General features: G+C 33.6%; 2 protein-coding genes across 3 annotated transcripts; both read right to left on the reverse strand.

Moving 5' to 3' along the window:
• Window positions 1–4,594: 4,594 nt before the first annotated feature.
• On the reverse strand, window positions 4,595–8,721 carry LOC107766706 (ADP-ribosylation factor 2). Of its 2 annotated transcripts, none has more exons than XM_016585545.2 (7): window positions 8,540–8,721; window positions 7,576–7,745; window positions 6,699–6,769; window positions 6,372–6,491; window positions 5,129–5,247; window positions 4,971–5,052; window positions 4,595–4,856 (listed from the first exon to the last, which is right to left on the reverse strand). In XM_016585545.2, the coding sequence occupies exons 1-7, from the start codon at window positions 8,704–8,706 to the stop codon at window positions 4,851–4,853; spliced, it is 735 nt and encodes a 244-aa protein (XP_016441031.2). In that variant the 5' UTR covers window positions 8,707–8,721; the 3' UTR covers window positions 4,595–4,850. The 2 variants fall into 2 exon arrangements, with proteins under 2 accessions (XP_016441031.2, XP_016441030.1); XM_016585544.2 differs by having other exon boundaries at window positions 8,568–8,704.
• Window positions 8,722–11,371: 2,650 nt separating this feature from the next.
• On the reverse strand, window positions 11,372–15,349 carry LOC107766707 (1,4-dihydroxy-2-naphthoyl-CoA synthase, peroxisomal). Its single transcript, XM_016585546.2, has 9 exons — window positions 14,861–15,349; window positions 14,124–14,246; window positions 13,406–13,507; window positions 13,186–13,224; window positions 12,981–13,079; window positions 12,618–12,665; window positions 12,353–12,448; window positions 11,964–12,086; window positions 11,372–11,711 (listed from the first exon to the last, which is right to left on the reverse strand). Exons 1-9 carry the CDS (start codon window positions 15,146–15,148, stop codon window positions 11,595–11,597), a joined length of 1,035 nt encoding a protein of 344 aa, XP_016441032.1. The 5' UTR covers window positions 15,149–15,349; the 3' UTR covers window positions 11,372–11,594.
• Window positions 15,350–17,011: the final 1,662 nt, after the last annotated feature.

Consider the following 17,011-nt stretch of genomic DNA (forward strand, 5'->3'; position numbering starts at 1 on the left):
TTTAGGGCTTATTTAAGATTGGGTGTATGATATTTAACCTAGTTCTTGCTTGAATTGAGGAATTAATGGTTACAAACATTGATTCATGCCTAATTGACTTAGTCTCTACTTGAGAAATCGAGACTAAGTCTAGGAAAACTTGGCTAACAAGAATTTGGGGTGAACTCAAGAAATTGATAGCCCCAATTAAAGGGTTGAATCTAGAGATAGTAAGACCCGACTTGAGCATATATCAACAATTTTGTGAATTACCCATTTGGACTTGAGAAAGCCAAATTGAGCAAAATCACTCTAACTACCGAGAGGTATCGAGTGGGTAATCGCGTCTTGATTGCTATATTACTGTCCGACCAACGAAACATGCTCTAAAGCCTACAGCCCGTTAGGTAATCATCTAGGTGGAAGTCACAGCCCTAGATCTTTTATAAACTTGAAAAACAACAACACCAAAAATATCGTTCTATAGCTTTACATTTACAAACAATAGCATAAATTTTAGAAGTAGAATGAAACAACCAAGTATGTGGAAGTGCATTTTAGGCACGTCAGACACCTAGTCTAAGTATATACCCAATCCAATATAAGCTCTCTGGGGAATCGACCCCGACTCAAAGTTGGGTAATTATAATTGCATCGACCGCTTCACAATCCCAATCAGTGGTGTGAATTTGGGCGACATTACCTACTCAAGTTTCAATTTAATTACATAGGCATATACAATTTACCAATTATATACACTTTAAAAATTAAATGAGTATCCCTTTATATTAGGAATTGAATAAGGAATCAATTATTTCTCATCCTTATTCTCTCTCTCTCTCTCTCTCTCTCTCTCTCTCTCTCTCTCTCTCTCTCTCTCTCTCTCTCTCTCTCTCTCTCTCTCTCTCTCTCTCTCCATGTCTCTCAATCCCTAATTCCAATAATGTAGAGCAAAGGGAAAGAGAGCAGCAATTCCACGCTTATTGAAATTCCAGTAATATAGAGCTAAGGTGTTGCACAATTGATGTTCAAATTCCAGTAATGTTGTACAATTGGTATTCAAATTAAAATTGTCAATCAATAAATTTTGAAGGTGTTTGACTCTCCACCATTGATACCCATTAAAAAGCTTTGAATTCGAATTTGGATTTTCAAAAACCATTATATATTTTGATTGGGTGTTGTTGCAAATAATTGGAAATATTGTTTGGAGTTTATATCTCAATTTTGAGGGTATTTGGTTAAGATTAGACTTGATTTTGGCTGAATTTAAGATTGAAGAAGAAGAAGAAGAAGAAGAAGAAGAAGAAGAAGAAGAAGAAGAAGAAGAAGAAGTAAAAAGCTTTGAAACTTTGAATTCGAATTTGGGTTTTCAAAAATCATTATTTGTTTGGATTGGGTATTGTTGCAAATAATTGAGAATATTGTTTGGAGTTTATATCTCATTTTTTAGGGTGTTTGGTGAAGATTAGACTTAATTTTGGCTGAATTTCATATTGAAACTCGTCGAAGAAGAAGAAGAAGAAGAAGAAGAAGAAGAAGTAAAAAGCTTTGAAGCTTTGAATTCGAATTTGGATTTTCAAAAACCATTATTTGTTTGGATTGGGTGTTGTTGCAAATAATTGAGAATATTGTTTAGAGTTTATATCTCAATTTTGAGGGTGTTTGGTGAAGATTAGACTTGATTTTGGCTGAATTTCAGATTGAAACTCGAAGAAGAAGAAGAACTCGAAGAAGAAGAAGAAGAAGAAGAAGAAGATGATGATGATGATGATGATGATGATGATGAAGAAGAAGAAGAAGAAGAAGAAGTTATCAATACAATCTTTTTACATAAAGTTATTGATATATATCAAAATTGTATTAAGAGAGTAAGTTTTGGTTGGAATTTTAGAGAGGAAGAAGCACACACCACAGACGAAATATATACAAATCATATACAAAATAAATACAAAGACATATTGTATAAAAATTGTATAAAAATTGTATAAAAATTGTATGATATTGTAGTTGTCTATAACTGGGTATAAATAATGTATGAAAGTTGTAGGTAAGTTTTAAATAAGTTGTATAATATATAATTAGATGTATGAAATTTATTTTTACTATATATAAATCAGATACAAAATATACAAAAGACATATTGTATAAAAAATATATTTAAGTTATATGATATTGTAGTTGTATATAACTGGGTAGAAATAATATATGAAAGTTGCAGATAAGTTGTAAATAAGTTGTATAATATATATTTAGTTGTATGAAATTTATTTTTACTATGTATAAATCAGATACAAAATATACAAAAGACATATTGTATAAAATTTGTATTAAAATATCAAATATTGAACGCAGAAAATTCTACTAGTACTTTTATTTATTAATTTTAAAACAAAGGAAGATAAAAGAAAAGAAATGATCAAACAAATAGGGGGCTACTGATCCAGCATATCTCTTATTATTGATTTTGTTCAGTTATTTTCCAGGCAAGACTAACCAGTATGGCCCCTACCCTTAGATATAGTGTCAATAAAGTTACATAAATGTTAGTGTCAATAGAGTTTAGACACTTGAATTTATTTGATAGTTCCACTTCAATGGGATTGTCTGGCATCAGTGATTATGCGTGACAAAGGGGAAATGAGAAATCTCACTTTCTTAAATAAAAAAAAACATCTTCACATCAGAAGATTAAAAGAAAAATATAGAAGAAAGGGGAACTAACCGAAAGGAAAAGCAATTTTTTTTTACTCTCTTTTCAGAATATAATTAATATTACTAGTACTTTACAATAGATTAAAATTTTGGTGTCGAGATTTAAAAAGTTCTCAATCTCCTAGAGTAATATCTTGAAAAGGGTGGAAGGTCCGGATAGAAGAGGGGAGAGAGGAGAGAAAAAAGGAAAATGGTATAACTAAATCTCTTGATTGAAGACACTAATAATAGATTGTGAACCTTTTAAGGTGGAATGTATATATTTTGTAGCTAAAACGTGTTTAGGTCGGGTAAATACAAAAATTTGGATATTTTTCATAATAAGGTTTCAAATAGCGTATAAGAACGAAAAAATCCGAACAAATAATACACATGGCCGACAAGAAATTGCCACGTGGCGAAGTTAAAGTCTACCAAGTTAGGTCTGTTAGATATAGGAGTAAATTTGAGCACAAAAAAAGTTAGGGGCATTTATAGTCCAAAAGTTTAACGAAAGGTATTTTAAGCCATTTTTTATACGTTATGGGCGTTTTTAGCTCTTTTCCGTACTTTTAAGGAGATTTTGGTTGGGATTTAGATTCGTCTCTCTACAAAATTTATCACTAATTTATACAATGTTTCATTGCTATTATCCTATTCCTCATAAATGATAAATGATGAGTACTTACATAAGTTATGAGTATAGCTATTTACTATTTTATGCGGGTACAATATAAAATAAGAAGGAAGAGCAATACATGAATTAAAAACACAAAAATGACCCACAAAATTGTAAAGAAAATTTTATTTTGCTTAAAAAGTAAAGATAATATGCAATGTATACTAATATGTATTAGATCAAACTAAATATTGAATAGGAGATAATCCCTACATTATAATACATATTACTAATCCCTGCATTATAACCTCTACATAACTTGTCTCTAAAACAAACAACCCCTAGAAAGTACGTGACAATCCTTAGCCTCATTGGTACTTAACACACATATGGAGTAGTTAAGAATGCTCCATAAACGTATTCTTCCCAATGCATACTGAACCATACCACAAAAGAACTCTGGATCCATTAACTAAACCACAGCTAAAGTTGTGTGTGTGTGTGTTATGGTGAAAGAAGTTAAACTTTGGCGTCCAAGAATATCAATGACTTTTTGGTACATGTTATTTTGGAAACGAAAGATCAAACTTGAGAGGATATACAAACACATATTTCTCATAAGATGGACACAAAACGCATGCCTCCCACCACAATACCCTTTTCTTTACCTCCTATCACAGTAGCTCAACGGGAAGTTCTCTTATGGTAAGTGCAAAGTTCAAACCACAAGTCCTAAGGTATAGTACTCTTGGCTAAGTGCAAAACGTCACGGTTCAGATGCCCCCCTCCCTAACAGTTACTGTGATCATTTAACTGACACAAGAAAAAGAAGGGAGTAGAGGGTGCATGGAAGAAGGGTGCTGCAATTAGAAGGATGTTTCTGATCATTGCGAATGGATATGCTATTGAGAAGATGCACATGGGTTTCACTGGAAAGGAACCCTCTAGAAAGCATTCTTGACAAGACCAACCCTACCAAGAAACACCTTCATATCCAGGATTAGATGGTTTGACAAAATTTTAAATTTGATTCCTACTAGAAGAAACTAGTTTAACTTGGGTGCTACAAGGAAGACTCAAGCCTTTCAACTTCGTACCTTCCTTAATATGTCGTCTTCTTCGCGTACATATTAATGTTTGTAGATTTATAGTAGTACCTTTTCTCCTAATTCCCGATTTTCATTGCTGCTCAAATCACCATCCTCTATCAGGATCTCACATAAACTCTGCCCAACAGAGAGAAATGCAAACAGGAACTCACCAAAAAAATAAAAAAAGAGAAAAGAAAGGGAACCACAAGGCTTTAATCATTAACAAATGCTATGTCATATGAAAGCTAGTCTTTGTTATACAAATTTATGAAAATATACCTAAAACAGACAGCAATTACATATATTCCACCATCGTCTTACACAGTCATTACAAAAAGCCCTATCAAGACGCAAAATGCTTTTAAGGAGATGTTCATAACCACACTGACTTGAGAAGAAAAAATTAACTAGATAAAAAAAACCCGCCTGCATCCAGGATCAACCCGCAATAACAAATCTGCATCACTTTAGGCCTGTAAAAAGAGGTGGTGACAAAATAATCAGAGGCAACCTATGATTCCCCTTACCCCACCCAAAAAAATAAAGCAGCATATATTCCAACAGCTTTATAAATATGATATAACTACCTTGTTAGCGATGTTGTTAGAAAGCCAATCAAGTCCCTCATAAAGCCCCTCTCCAGATGTTGCACAAGTGCTCTGGATGTACCTGACACAGCAAAGAACCAATTTAGGAAGTCTTCAAAAGAATGCAAAGGAGTCACAAGCACTAGCAAAGCGCTTACCAGTGACGCTGCCTGAGGGAGTGCAGTCCAAGCTTATCAGTTATTTCAGCAGCATTCATTGCATTAGGAAGATCTTGTTTGTTAGCAAAAACTAGCAGCACAGCATCCCGAAGTTCATCCTGGGACAAAGAGTAAATGACAAAATGTAAACCACAGGTCACTCAAGAAAGTATAACTCAAATTATGAGATCTCCAAGTTCATCTTGCTCTTGTTATCTAATATATAATGAGAAGTAGCAATGAATGCAAAAACAGAAGACAGATAATAATGGCAAGTATGAGCTGCAGCCTGTAGGCAGCAAGAAAATTTCAAACTAGGTGGTTTTCTCATAGATTGCTACCTCCCGTACTGTCCCTTGCCTATTTTATCTGTGTTCTTGAAAAGAACAAAAATAAAAAGGAATGTAACATGCACATTGGGTGATGCAAAGCACAGTGAGACAAACTTCAACTACTCTGATATTTGCTTAAATGGCAAGTTGAAGGAAAATTTCTCTCTTCCCAAACCCATTCTTACAATTCCGAATATCTTCTAGATACATTACCAACTCATTAGCGGAGAATCTGAAATCTGAAATACGAGAAAGAAACAACCTGATGAACCACTTCAATTACTATTTCATTTCACCAACAAAAACATCTTAAAAAGTAAGAAACAAGGTCGATGAACTTTTAGTTCAATTATCATTACTTTCACCAATAATGACATCCTAAAAAGTAATGAATCAAAGAAAAGGCAAACAGCATGAGGAATATTGGGTAGTGAATCACACACTGGAACAGCACCTTTGGTTCATTTGAACTTAAGAGAATTGAATTGGATTAGATGCAATCTAATATTGTCAAAAACTATTTAGCATTTTTTACCCACCTTCACCCCCTCCTGGGGGGTGGGATCAATAGTGGTTTCCGACTTTCCAACCTTTGGTTACTCGAACCCCAACCTTATGGTTGGAGTAAAGGGCTCTATTACTAGAGCAAGCCTACATTGGCTTTAAGCCTTCTTTAAATTTGGATCAAAGTCACTTACCTTTTCTCTGCTAATATTGGAATTTACTTATATTGGTACTCGACTTTCTTGATAAGGATATGGGTACTCGATTATAATGAAAAACTGATATTCACAGAGAATTCTGTCAAAGCGGATCCAAGTACATTTACAATCAATCATCTTCTAGACGCCAGATGTTTACTTTCTGGAAACAATAATAACCATGAACACAGTGTGGGCAAGGATCATTACCTCATTCAACATCCTATGCAATTCATCTCTTGCTTCTACGACACGGTCTCTATCATTACTATCAACCACAAAGATGAGACCCTGAGTGTTCTGGAAGTAGTGCCTCCACAATGGACGGATCTGCCAAAATGAACCACAAAAGAAATTAGAACTACCAGATAATTGACCAAAATCTTCAGTCCATGTGAAAGAATAAAGCTACCAGCAAATACGAAAAAAGATGTATCAGACAGAAGCAGAGGTAAGGCTTATTTTTTGCTTATCGTATAAACAAAGGCCAAATCAACACAACTTACTGCCTTTGGGGAAAAAAAGAAGAGATTATACCTTGTCCTGACCCCCGACATCCCAAACAGTGAAGCTGATGTTCTTGTACTCAACAGTCTCCACATTGAAACCTGAAAATTGCCGATTATTACTGATAGCTTATCCAAGCGGTAAAGTATTATTTGCAAATCAGTGTACACTTTCTATAAGATGACAAGTATATCTCTCAGTACAAGTTATGTTTTCAATAGAAAAACAGACACTATTATCTAAATGTTAGCATCGTAAAAATTATCATACAGAATAAATTAACAATCATTATGAGTCTGCATGACAAACTGTCACTGATAAACTTTCAGATGTTTTAAGCACCAGTTAGTTGCTAAGACTACTCACCATACAGAACAACCAAAGCAGAGAGAGGCAGACGATAGGAGGGATAGGTTATTACCAACTAAACTTTTGCAGCAAACAACAGCAGGAAGAAGGATTTATAATGCTGCATACCTTCATTCATATTATTTATTTACTTAATCAAAATAATAAGTTGGTTAATCTTTCGAGTGTCACATAAGTGATATAAGAGAGGGCAGTTCAAGTGGAAATCTCCCTCCACCCCCAACCTTGATATTGGGGGTTCGAGCCACCACAAGCAAAGTGGGAACAGGCCACTATTGACTCCTAGGGAGAGGGTTGGGGTGGGAACATGTGGTTTACCAATAAAAAAAGGTTGCAGAACATAAGTCGACCCGTAACAATAAGATTTGGCACTAATCGATACAAATCATGCAACATACCCAATCATATCCTCGACCAGAGACCAACTCAAAGTGATAAAGTAAATATTATGCCTAACAACTGCATATGGGAAACAGGCAAAAGGTGCACACAAAGATCATTATGGAAAGAACTTTGCTCTATGCAGTGATCTACATACCAATGGTGGGAATGGTAGTGACGATCTCTCCCAGCTTCAACTTGTACAATATGGTAGTCTTACCAGCTGCATCAAGACCAACCATTAGAATGCGCATTTCCTTCTTGGCAAAAAGCCGACTGAAGAGCTTGGTGAATGTCAGCCCCATTTCGCTTCCTTGTTGATGATCCCTATACACCATAATATTACACAATCAAATCATATAACTTAAATCCATGGTCGCCTTCAAAATTCAGGTTCATATGCTGATTCATACCAAGTTGGAGCTATTCTATACATGGATCTGAATGACAAGGCAAAATGATCACATTGACACGACCAAAATAAACTTTTAAAAGCTCAAACTTAAGTTTACACGATTCAACCCCGATACATTATAATTTTCAAGCTGCAATGACTCAATTTTCAGATCATGCACAGAAACACACAAGAAAATGCATCAGTGGCTGTGAACCTCTAAATCTGAGATAGGTAACCACAAATCACAGAAGCACCAATTGCGCACAAAAAATGTAGCCAAAAAATCTCTATCAAAATTGAATCTTAACATTAAATTGAACAGATTATAGCGTAAAATCAATCAGAAACTTTCTCAAATCCATACAAAACGACTTTTCCTATAGACCAAATCAAAACAATGAGTCAATATTCAGATCATAAAGAAAACACAAATTCACACAAAAAAATGAAACAAAAAAACGAATCAACAGCTACGAACCGCTAAATCTGAGATCAATAACCTCAAATCACACAAATATCAGCCGCCTACAACAAATTACAAATGCGGCCCCAAATTCTCGAAATATCTGAATCTTTTATCATTAGATTGAATACGTTAGAGCCTAAAATCAACCGCGAACAGTCTCAAATCCAAAACACGAGTTTAACAGCGAATTTATCGAAAAAATAAAAATAAACAAAAAATTGTAACTATAAAAGTATGAAACTGAACAAAAAAACGAACCTAAGGTTGATGAAATACGAAGATCTACCTGAAAAGAGCTTTTGGAGGAGGGATCTAATGAGAGGAGAAACCTGAGAATAACGCTGAAAAATATGTAGAGAGCGGAAAGGAATTTGATTGCAATAAATAAAGGAAAGGAGATCTTTTTTATGGTACCAAAATGGCATTTAGAATTTGATGAAATGACGAGAATGCCACTCTATTCTAACGGTGGGTGCGTTTTGCACCGTCAGTCTGTTTCATGTACGTTGGCAAGTGCAATCAGATACTGACGCGTGTTAATGCTTAAATTTCTGGTTAAAGAAAGGGATTGTTAATTTAATTAGTTCTTAGGTTTAGCTTTGATTTTGGTTTGTTACAGTGTAGCAATTTTTACATGAGAAATAGTTTAGTCCCTTTTCAGCATTTTCTACGTAATATTATACTTTGGATTGGAAAACTTTCCGATAGGAAGCATTTTAGTTCTTTGTTGGAGTTACGAGTTATCCGGGTGACTCCAAATTAATCATGTAATGGTTAAACCAAAAAAATACATTATAGTAATCTCTCTCATGAGAATATATATTGATGTTTTCAATAGTATAAATATTTAATATGTATTGTAATTTGATCGGTATTTTGGTTTTAACATGTTATAATCCTTCCTTTTATGTTAAATTTCTTACCTTATATAGGTTGCAATTGACTTTTGAATGACTTGATCGTTCAAATATTACAACCACCTAAACTCTTGATTATTGGCATGTTTATTTGAGCATTATAACCATATAGACCCTCACTATATTTGTGTATTTCGTTTAGTTTGCAAATTACTAAATAGAAGGTGGATTTTTTCCATGGGATTTGAGAGGTTGGGCTAACTAATTTAGAAAATACCTTTGGTTTATGAAAAGAAACCTATGGTACTAAGCAAATGAAAACTAACAAGAGAAATTTCCTTAGTCAGCTTTCTTTGCTACAAAGGTTTTGAATCAGTCGACATCAACTGTACTTCTTATGTAGTAGTAATTGTTTATGTTATCATTCTCTTTTAGTAAAAAGATATCATTAAAATAATACTCCTATACAGAGTTTGGATTTTAAAGGAAAACGGTTGTCATTCACTGTTTTCCGCCGGCATTGACAAGTCGAATAACTTTCCATTCTCCGCCATCCGAAGCTTCTATGCATAAGTATGAACTACCAACAATTTTCAGAAAGTATTAATGTTTAGTGACTATTAACTTCTTATAGTTATTATATATATAATTACTTTTTATAGTTACTATTTAGTTGTTACGCGACTGTATTCATGAATAAAGTAGCGGCATTCGCCTAAAAAATAAGAAAGTCCAGTTGTTTAATAACGAAGAGAGAAGCGTGTATCACTCCTAATTTAACACAACAAAATCAATTCTACAAAATTTCGTTGCTATTGTGTTGTATTCCATGTATTTGCACGACTGTATTTATAAATACAGTGAGGTAATCCGCCTAAAAATAGGGATTACAACTGTTTAATTATGTATTCCATGTATTCGCGCGACTATATTTATAAATACGGTGAGGTAATCCTCCTAAAAATAGTGATTACGTGTGTTTTATAACGAAAAATGCAATATTGAATTGTCTTCAATTTTACTATATTGAATTCGGCTGTATTCAAACAACAAATAAATTAAGAAATAGAGTGTATACCGTTCTATTCAATTCGACTGTATACATTGTATTCAATTCACAGATATTCATTATTCACTATTATATATTATTTTCAATTACTGTATTCAAACAACAAAAAATCACAAAAATAGTGATATTCGGTTGTATTAAAAAAATATAGACCTTCGGAATACATAAATACATGCGAAAAAATAATGTATTTATACAAAAATATAATGTATTTGAGTGTATTTGTATCTTTGTACGCGACTCAATAGCAAAGAAGAGACGAAAATTCGCCGGAGATGGCGCTTTTCGGCCAACTGTATATATTGTATTAAAACTAAAAATGAAGACGAACAAAAACTCGCCCCTCAAATCTTCTCCGGCATGGATATTTTATATGCTGACTATGAACCTTCAGATGTGGATATCTTATATGCGGAGGGTGTTACTTCTTCCAATGGACTTTCATGTGTGGATTTCTCATTCCCAGATTCATAAGATTATACTAATAATCTTGACAGCAATGATCATCCTAATTCTATGCTCAGATTTGAAAAGAAAAAATTAATATTTGGTTTACTCACCCTTGCACTGTTATGCCTTTGAAGGGGAAGCACTTTTACCTCATTGACTTACTACTGTCTCACTAATGTGGATTCGCATGGCTGGTGCGTCAATCTCGGGTTCATGATAAGTAATTGATATGAGAAAGAGATTTGAGGGAGAAAAGAGAGGATTAAGAATCTTGCTGATAGAAAGAGAGGGAAGAGAGAGATAAAGAACATAATTAGCGTAATTCACTACTCAATGGTAGGGTATAAAATAAATACATATTTTGCTATAAAATAGAAAAGGTAGCTATAAGTAATAATATTTCTAAATTGTTTTAGTTTATAATAAATAGGGTGTTTTAGTTTGTTATAAGAGTTAAAATTTCCTATAAACTTTCGGCTCCTCATGTTACAGTTGTAACTTTAAGCTTTGGACCATTCTATTAGCATGCTATTTTTGCTACAAATCTACAATAAAAGAAGGTCGAGATCCATCTGGTTGGTGATCCACAGCCTTATTATTGTAATGTAGCTTTTGGATGAAAGGAGTAGTCTCAATCTTGTAGGTATTGTAGTCTATTTGTGAGACAAAGAGCAGAGTCCAAAATTCGTTTGCCAGTCACAAACTGCGGGGTTCTCCAATCGAATCAGCATTCCTATATGACAAACTACGCCTCAATCCCGAGTAAGTTGAGATTGGTTACATGAATTCTCAATAACAATGTCACTCCATTTCGACTGTTTTATTCCAAATAATTTCCATACGAATAAACAAATAAAAAGAAAATTTTATTACTATGGCGTAATTAGTACACCATCATAAGGAATGCACTAACAGATTACAAGAACAACAATGGAACTCAAGGCAGCCGGGGAAACTTTGAGAAATCTGGTCGTCTGCGTTCATTATATGCATTTTTGCCTTCGCTGCCTTCTTCAGTTCCATAAAATAGAAGAGTGGCATCTCCCCCAAGGCCCTGAGTTAATTTTAAAGAATGAAAATGTGTATCATAAGTATTTGCCTAGTAGGAACATATATCTGGATGTCCAGAATTATCGAGATTTATGTTTTGTGCTTTGCTTTATACAATGAAGAGAGAAATGCATAGAATAGAGAAGGACGGCTAAGGAAAATGAAAAGTAAATAACTGGGTAAAGTTTGCTAGCTCTAATATGAGAACATTTTGAAATATAAGGGAAAAGTGGAAAATATTTGATGTTGAATATACCTGAAGTCCAGCATGTCCATCATCAACTGCATTGAGAGCTGATTTTAGCACCCGTATTGCTGTAGGACTATTTCTTAAGATCTCTCTACACCATTTTATTGTTTCTGGTTCCAACTTGTCTAACTGTAGAAGGAAACAAGACATTGCATTAGAAAACTCCAATGCATTTCCTATGACGGAGGAAGTAAAACTTTCTCTAAGCTTAAGGAGACCTATAAATTTGTTGGGAGGAGTATAATTTTGAGCTAACTGGCAAGTATGTTGTGGTAAAATGGAATGGACAAGGAAATGGAATGCTAATTTTGATTAATTTTCCTCTTGCTTCTCTATGGTTGTTACACTAATGGTAGCTCTTAGGGTTAAGGAAGTAGTGTCAGTGATATACTCACTGGAACAACAGTATTCACAAGTCCCATTTTCTCTGCTTCAGAGGCAGTGTAGAACCTTGTCAAAAACCACATTTCACGAGCTTTTTTCGGCCCAACCTGTTCAGCCAGCAAAAGATTAAACCAATATCAATGAGTTAACTTAATTGTGATTGAGATGCGCTTTGCGTGTTTTTACACCAATACTTGATCAAGAAGTTCTATCGACATGAAAATAAAAAGACCAATCTGTTATCCATAAAGGAAAAAACCAAGATTAGATGCTCACCAAACGAGACATAATTGAACTTCCATAACCAGCATCAAAACTTCCTACCTGCAATTTGCAAAAGAATCAGATCTCATGAATCCTTGTCTGGCATCAGATTTTAACTTTATGTAGATTATTCGTGCAGAAAGGGCCTCAAAGTGTAACACAAAGGAAAAAGAACAAGAATAAAGTCAAGAAGGCTATAGTAATAAGAATAGGAATAACAAGAAGTCAATTGACTATGTAAATGAGCTGGGATATTCATTCAACATAGAACATCGCTTTATTCCAAACAGTACTTGAATACATGCTCATTTACTGATTTACTAATAAATGTATTCTCAAGTACACATGTAAAAAAGATGTAACTGATAAAAGCACCTTTGGGCCTGTCTGACCAAATATAGCATTTTCTGCTGCAATTGTTAGATCGCAAACCATATGCAAGATATGTCCGCCTCCAACAGCATAACCTGCAACCTTAGTCGCAAGAAATGCAAAAGAGATATCCGAAGATAATTGAATTATGTGATAAATGGGGTCACAAAATTAAAGCACTTAACAGGAGAAAGAAAGAGATCCTTACCATTGCGATTACTGGTTTTGGAAGACGGCGAATTTGCACCTATGCAGGAAAGAAGCAGAATAAGGTAAACTCGAAAAATACATCAAGTGAAGCTAAGAATGGGATACATCAAAAACTTAATATCAGTATCCTTTTATTTGTTTATAGTCCTAAAACTAACTATCTATCTTAAGGAAAAAATGTTTTGAAATAACTTAAAGAACATGAAAGATTAGGTTACCTGTAAATCTAAAACATTGAGGCGACCAAAACTTTCAAAATCAGCATAACCATCCTTACTTCTCAATGCCTGATCACCACCACTACAAAAAGCCTTTGTACCCTGCATCAAGTCATTCTTGAGAACAAAGCATGTGGCACAGCTAAACAGACACAATCTACTGAAGTTAACACGCTATAAAAAGATATCTAGAAAGTGATTTAATAAGGTATAAAGAAGGTTTTCTTATTTATTTATTCCAACAAAATAAGCCAAAAGAGTAAGTCAAACTTGATACCTCGTCCAGGAAAAGACTCTGTAAAACCAATTAGTAGTTCTTCACTATAGGATTACCTACCAGTAGATGATTCAGACAGAAGATGATGAAGCAAATCAAAAGAGAAGTTAGTCCAAATGCATAGCAAAGAAGCAAAAACCATCACCTGAAGGGGTCAGTCCTAGTCGACAACAAATTCAATTAACTACTTTTACACTCCTATTACATCTTTTAAGAGAGTCTTGAAAGGAACAGAACAATTATAAATCAATTTACAGTCTTTCATCTCAGTCACCAAGTACTATCACAGGGTAAGGCTGGAAGCGAATACTTGATAATATGAGAAATTAGTAAATTGGACTCAAGTTCATTCCTCCACATGTGAAACTGAAATCATTTCACTAACTTTGAATTTCATAGCTTTTTGAGTTTGTACATGATATGTTTTTCTTTTATACTTACCTTTCCTGTGAGGATGATGACTCCCACTGAACCGTCATCCCTGGCATCGTTAAATGCACGAATAAGCTCCTTAATGGTGTGTGGTCGAAAAGCATTTCTTCTATCCGGTCTATTGATGGTTATCTACGAGATGAAAGGTAAACAACATGAGTTAAATTAAAGCTCCAATATTCCAGCCTCTGAGTTTCTTACATTATCACTTCAGGTCATCCCTAAGTAGTAATAGCAACAAAGAGGCCTCAGCACCAGCTACTAGTTGCTAATAGTAAAAAAGAGATGCAATGAAAAGCAAGAACCTAATGTTGCTAACAGTAATAGAGAAAAGCGCCCATGACTGAGTAGCATTGCAGCTAAATACTTTATTTGTCTCAATTTATGTGGCACAATTTTCTTCTTAGTGTGTCCCACAAAGAATGTTATATTTCTATATTAGAAATAATTTAACTTTAAAATTTTCATGTTACCTTAATGAGTCAAATGCTTAAAGCTTGTTTCATACAACAAATTTCAGAAGTCCTTATTATTTCTTTTTTAAAATTTTGTGCCTCTCGAACGGACACATAAATTGGAACGAAGTGATTAGCTTTAATTTACTTAATTTCCCACCTTAAATGAACTTACTACTATTCAGTTTCCTCCGGTAACATTGCAAAGGGTGCTAACCAGTCAATAAACATTATCAACAATAGAAAACAAAGTAGGTAACATTTTCTGATAAATGTTAAAAGGAAAAAAACCTTAGCAATGGGTTCAGCAACAGCTTTCTGATAAATGATATCAGTAAAATCCTTTCCATTCTCATCAGAAGGAATGAGCCTCCAAAGGGGCTCGTGGGTTGGGACTTGACCATGAACTCTATGGTAATTATTATCATTAATGGAAGAGCTACACCCAATTGAAGAAACAACATGTTGAGCTGAAGAAGAAGAAGAAGAAGAAGAAGAAGAAGCAGGCAAAAGATGGTTTGCAACTGATGCCACTCTCCTCCTCAAGGTGTTAAGATCCTTCTCTGACATTCTTGACATCGTTAAAGCTTCTAGACGAGTTTCGTGTGTTATAACTCAGTTGCCTATCTGAATCACCCCTTCACTTGGCTTGGTTGGTTATATAATGGAGTTGTACAGTTAGACAATATATGATCAGTTGATGGGGGTGTTTTTGATTGATTGGATAAGATGAGATAAGATAATTGGGTTTTGTCAGATTTTTTGGAGCCAAAATGGCATAAATTTTTACTACCTAGCCTATGTTTTTTATTAAAGAACCTAGGTGTAGTGTTGAATAAGCAAAGTTTTCTTTTTCCACATTAGTAACATCAACTAGTTCGAGATAGAGATATAGTATCTAATTACTTGATTGATTAATCATTTGATTGTGACCGGATAAATAGGGATTCTTCCGGAACTCATTTGTGGTTCTTTTTGATAAAAAGAACGAAAATGCGGGTAAAAAAAAGAGTTACTTAACTATGTATAACCCTCTTTTATAGAGCGTTATACCTTAACGAACGTTTTGGACGTTAAGGTATAGCGCTCTTTAAAAGAGCGTTATACATATATAACGCCATTATAAACCGTGTTTATACATAGCGCGATTTATAAAAGCTCTAGATGTATAGCGTTGTTATATACCGTGCTATACATAGATAAAAACGGTCCCCTTCCCTTCTTCCCCACGATTAAAACCAGTCCCCTTCCTCTTTTTTTTAAAAATCTGAAGCGCTCCCCCCCCAAAAAAAACAAATTTCTCCAAAGAAAATTCGAGTGGACCCCACCCGTCACACAAAACGACAAGATTGTAGGTCCCACATTGTAGCCAAGCCTTCTATTGTTGTGATTTGCTTGTTTCGGACTCAAATTTTTAATTTATCAACTTTCCGAAAAACATAAATCGAGGTATTCCGATTTAGTTTATGTCGAAACTCGTATAAATAATGCATATTAGTTGTTTTGAATGTGTTTTCATGTTATTTTATATATTTTTCGATTAAACTAGTATGTTATTTTTATCCGAACTAAGATATTAGTGTTCTAAAAAAATATGTAAAAATTGAGAAATCATTATTATTTGTTAATAAAAATATTTAATAAATTTCTTTTACTGTTTTATATGTATTTTCGTGAATATTTTGTGATTAAATTTATTGTTGTTTTTATCTAGTTTAGATTATTTATTTGCTTAAAGACTAGTAATATAGTGCACTTTCAGCGTAGTAAAATGTAGAGCCTTTTAGCGTAGTATCCATGTAGTTTAAGTATCTCTTATATTGATAGATCAAACACAAACTCTGTCCAATTTATAAAAATTAATTATTTAATTTACAAAACAAACATATAAAATTATGAAACTAACATGTAAAATATTAAAATTGACACACATAAGAATTCAGGATAGCTTGGTGCTACTGGGCCTCAAATATCGAGCCTGGACCCATATGTGAATACTTTATCCAATTAAATATTATATAATTATAAAAATTAATTATTTAATTTACAAAACAAATATATAAAATTATGAAACTAACATGTAAAATAATAAAACTAACACATACAAGAATTTGGGATAACTTGGTGCTACTGGGCCTCAAATATCGAGCCTGGACCCATATGTGAATACTTTGTCCAATTAAATATTGTATAATTATAAAAAATAATTATTTAATTTACAAAACAAACATACAAAATTATGAAACTAACATGTAAAATAATAAAATTGACACATACAAGAATTCAAGATAGCTTGGTGCTACTGGCCTCAAATATCGAGCCTGAAACCCATAAGTGAATACTATGTCCAATTAAATATTATATAATTATAAAAATTAATTATTTAATTTATAAAACAAACATATAAAATTATGAAACTAACATGTAAAATAATAAAACTAA

The sequence above is a fragment of the Nicotiana tabacum genome, chromosome 24 (assembly GCF_000715075.1).
Source record: "Nicotiana tabacum cultivar K326 chromosome 24, ASM71507v2, whole genome shotgun sequence".
Lineage (NCBI taxonomy): Eukaryota > Viridiplantae > Streptophyta > Magnoliopsida > Solanales > Solanaceae > Nicotiana > Nicotiana tabacum.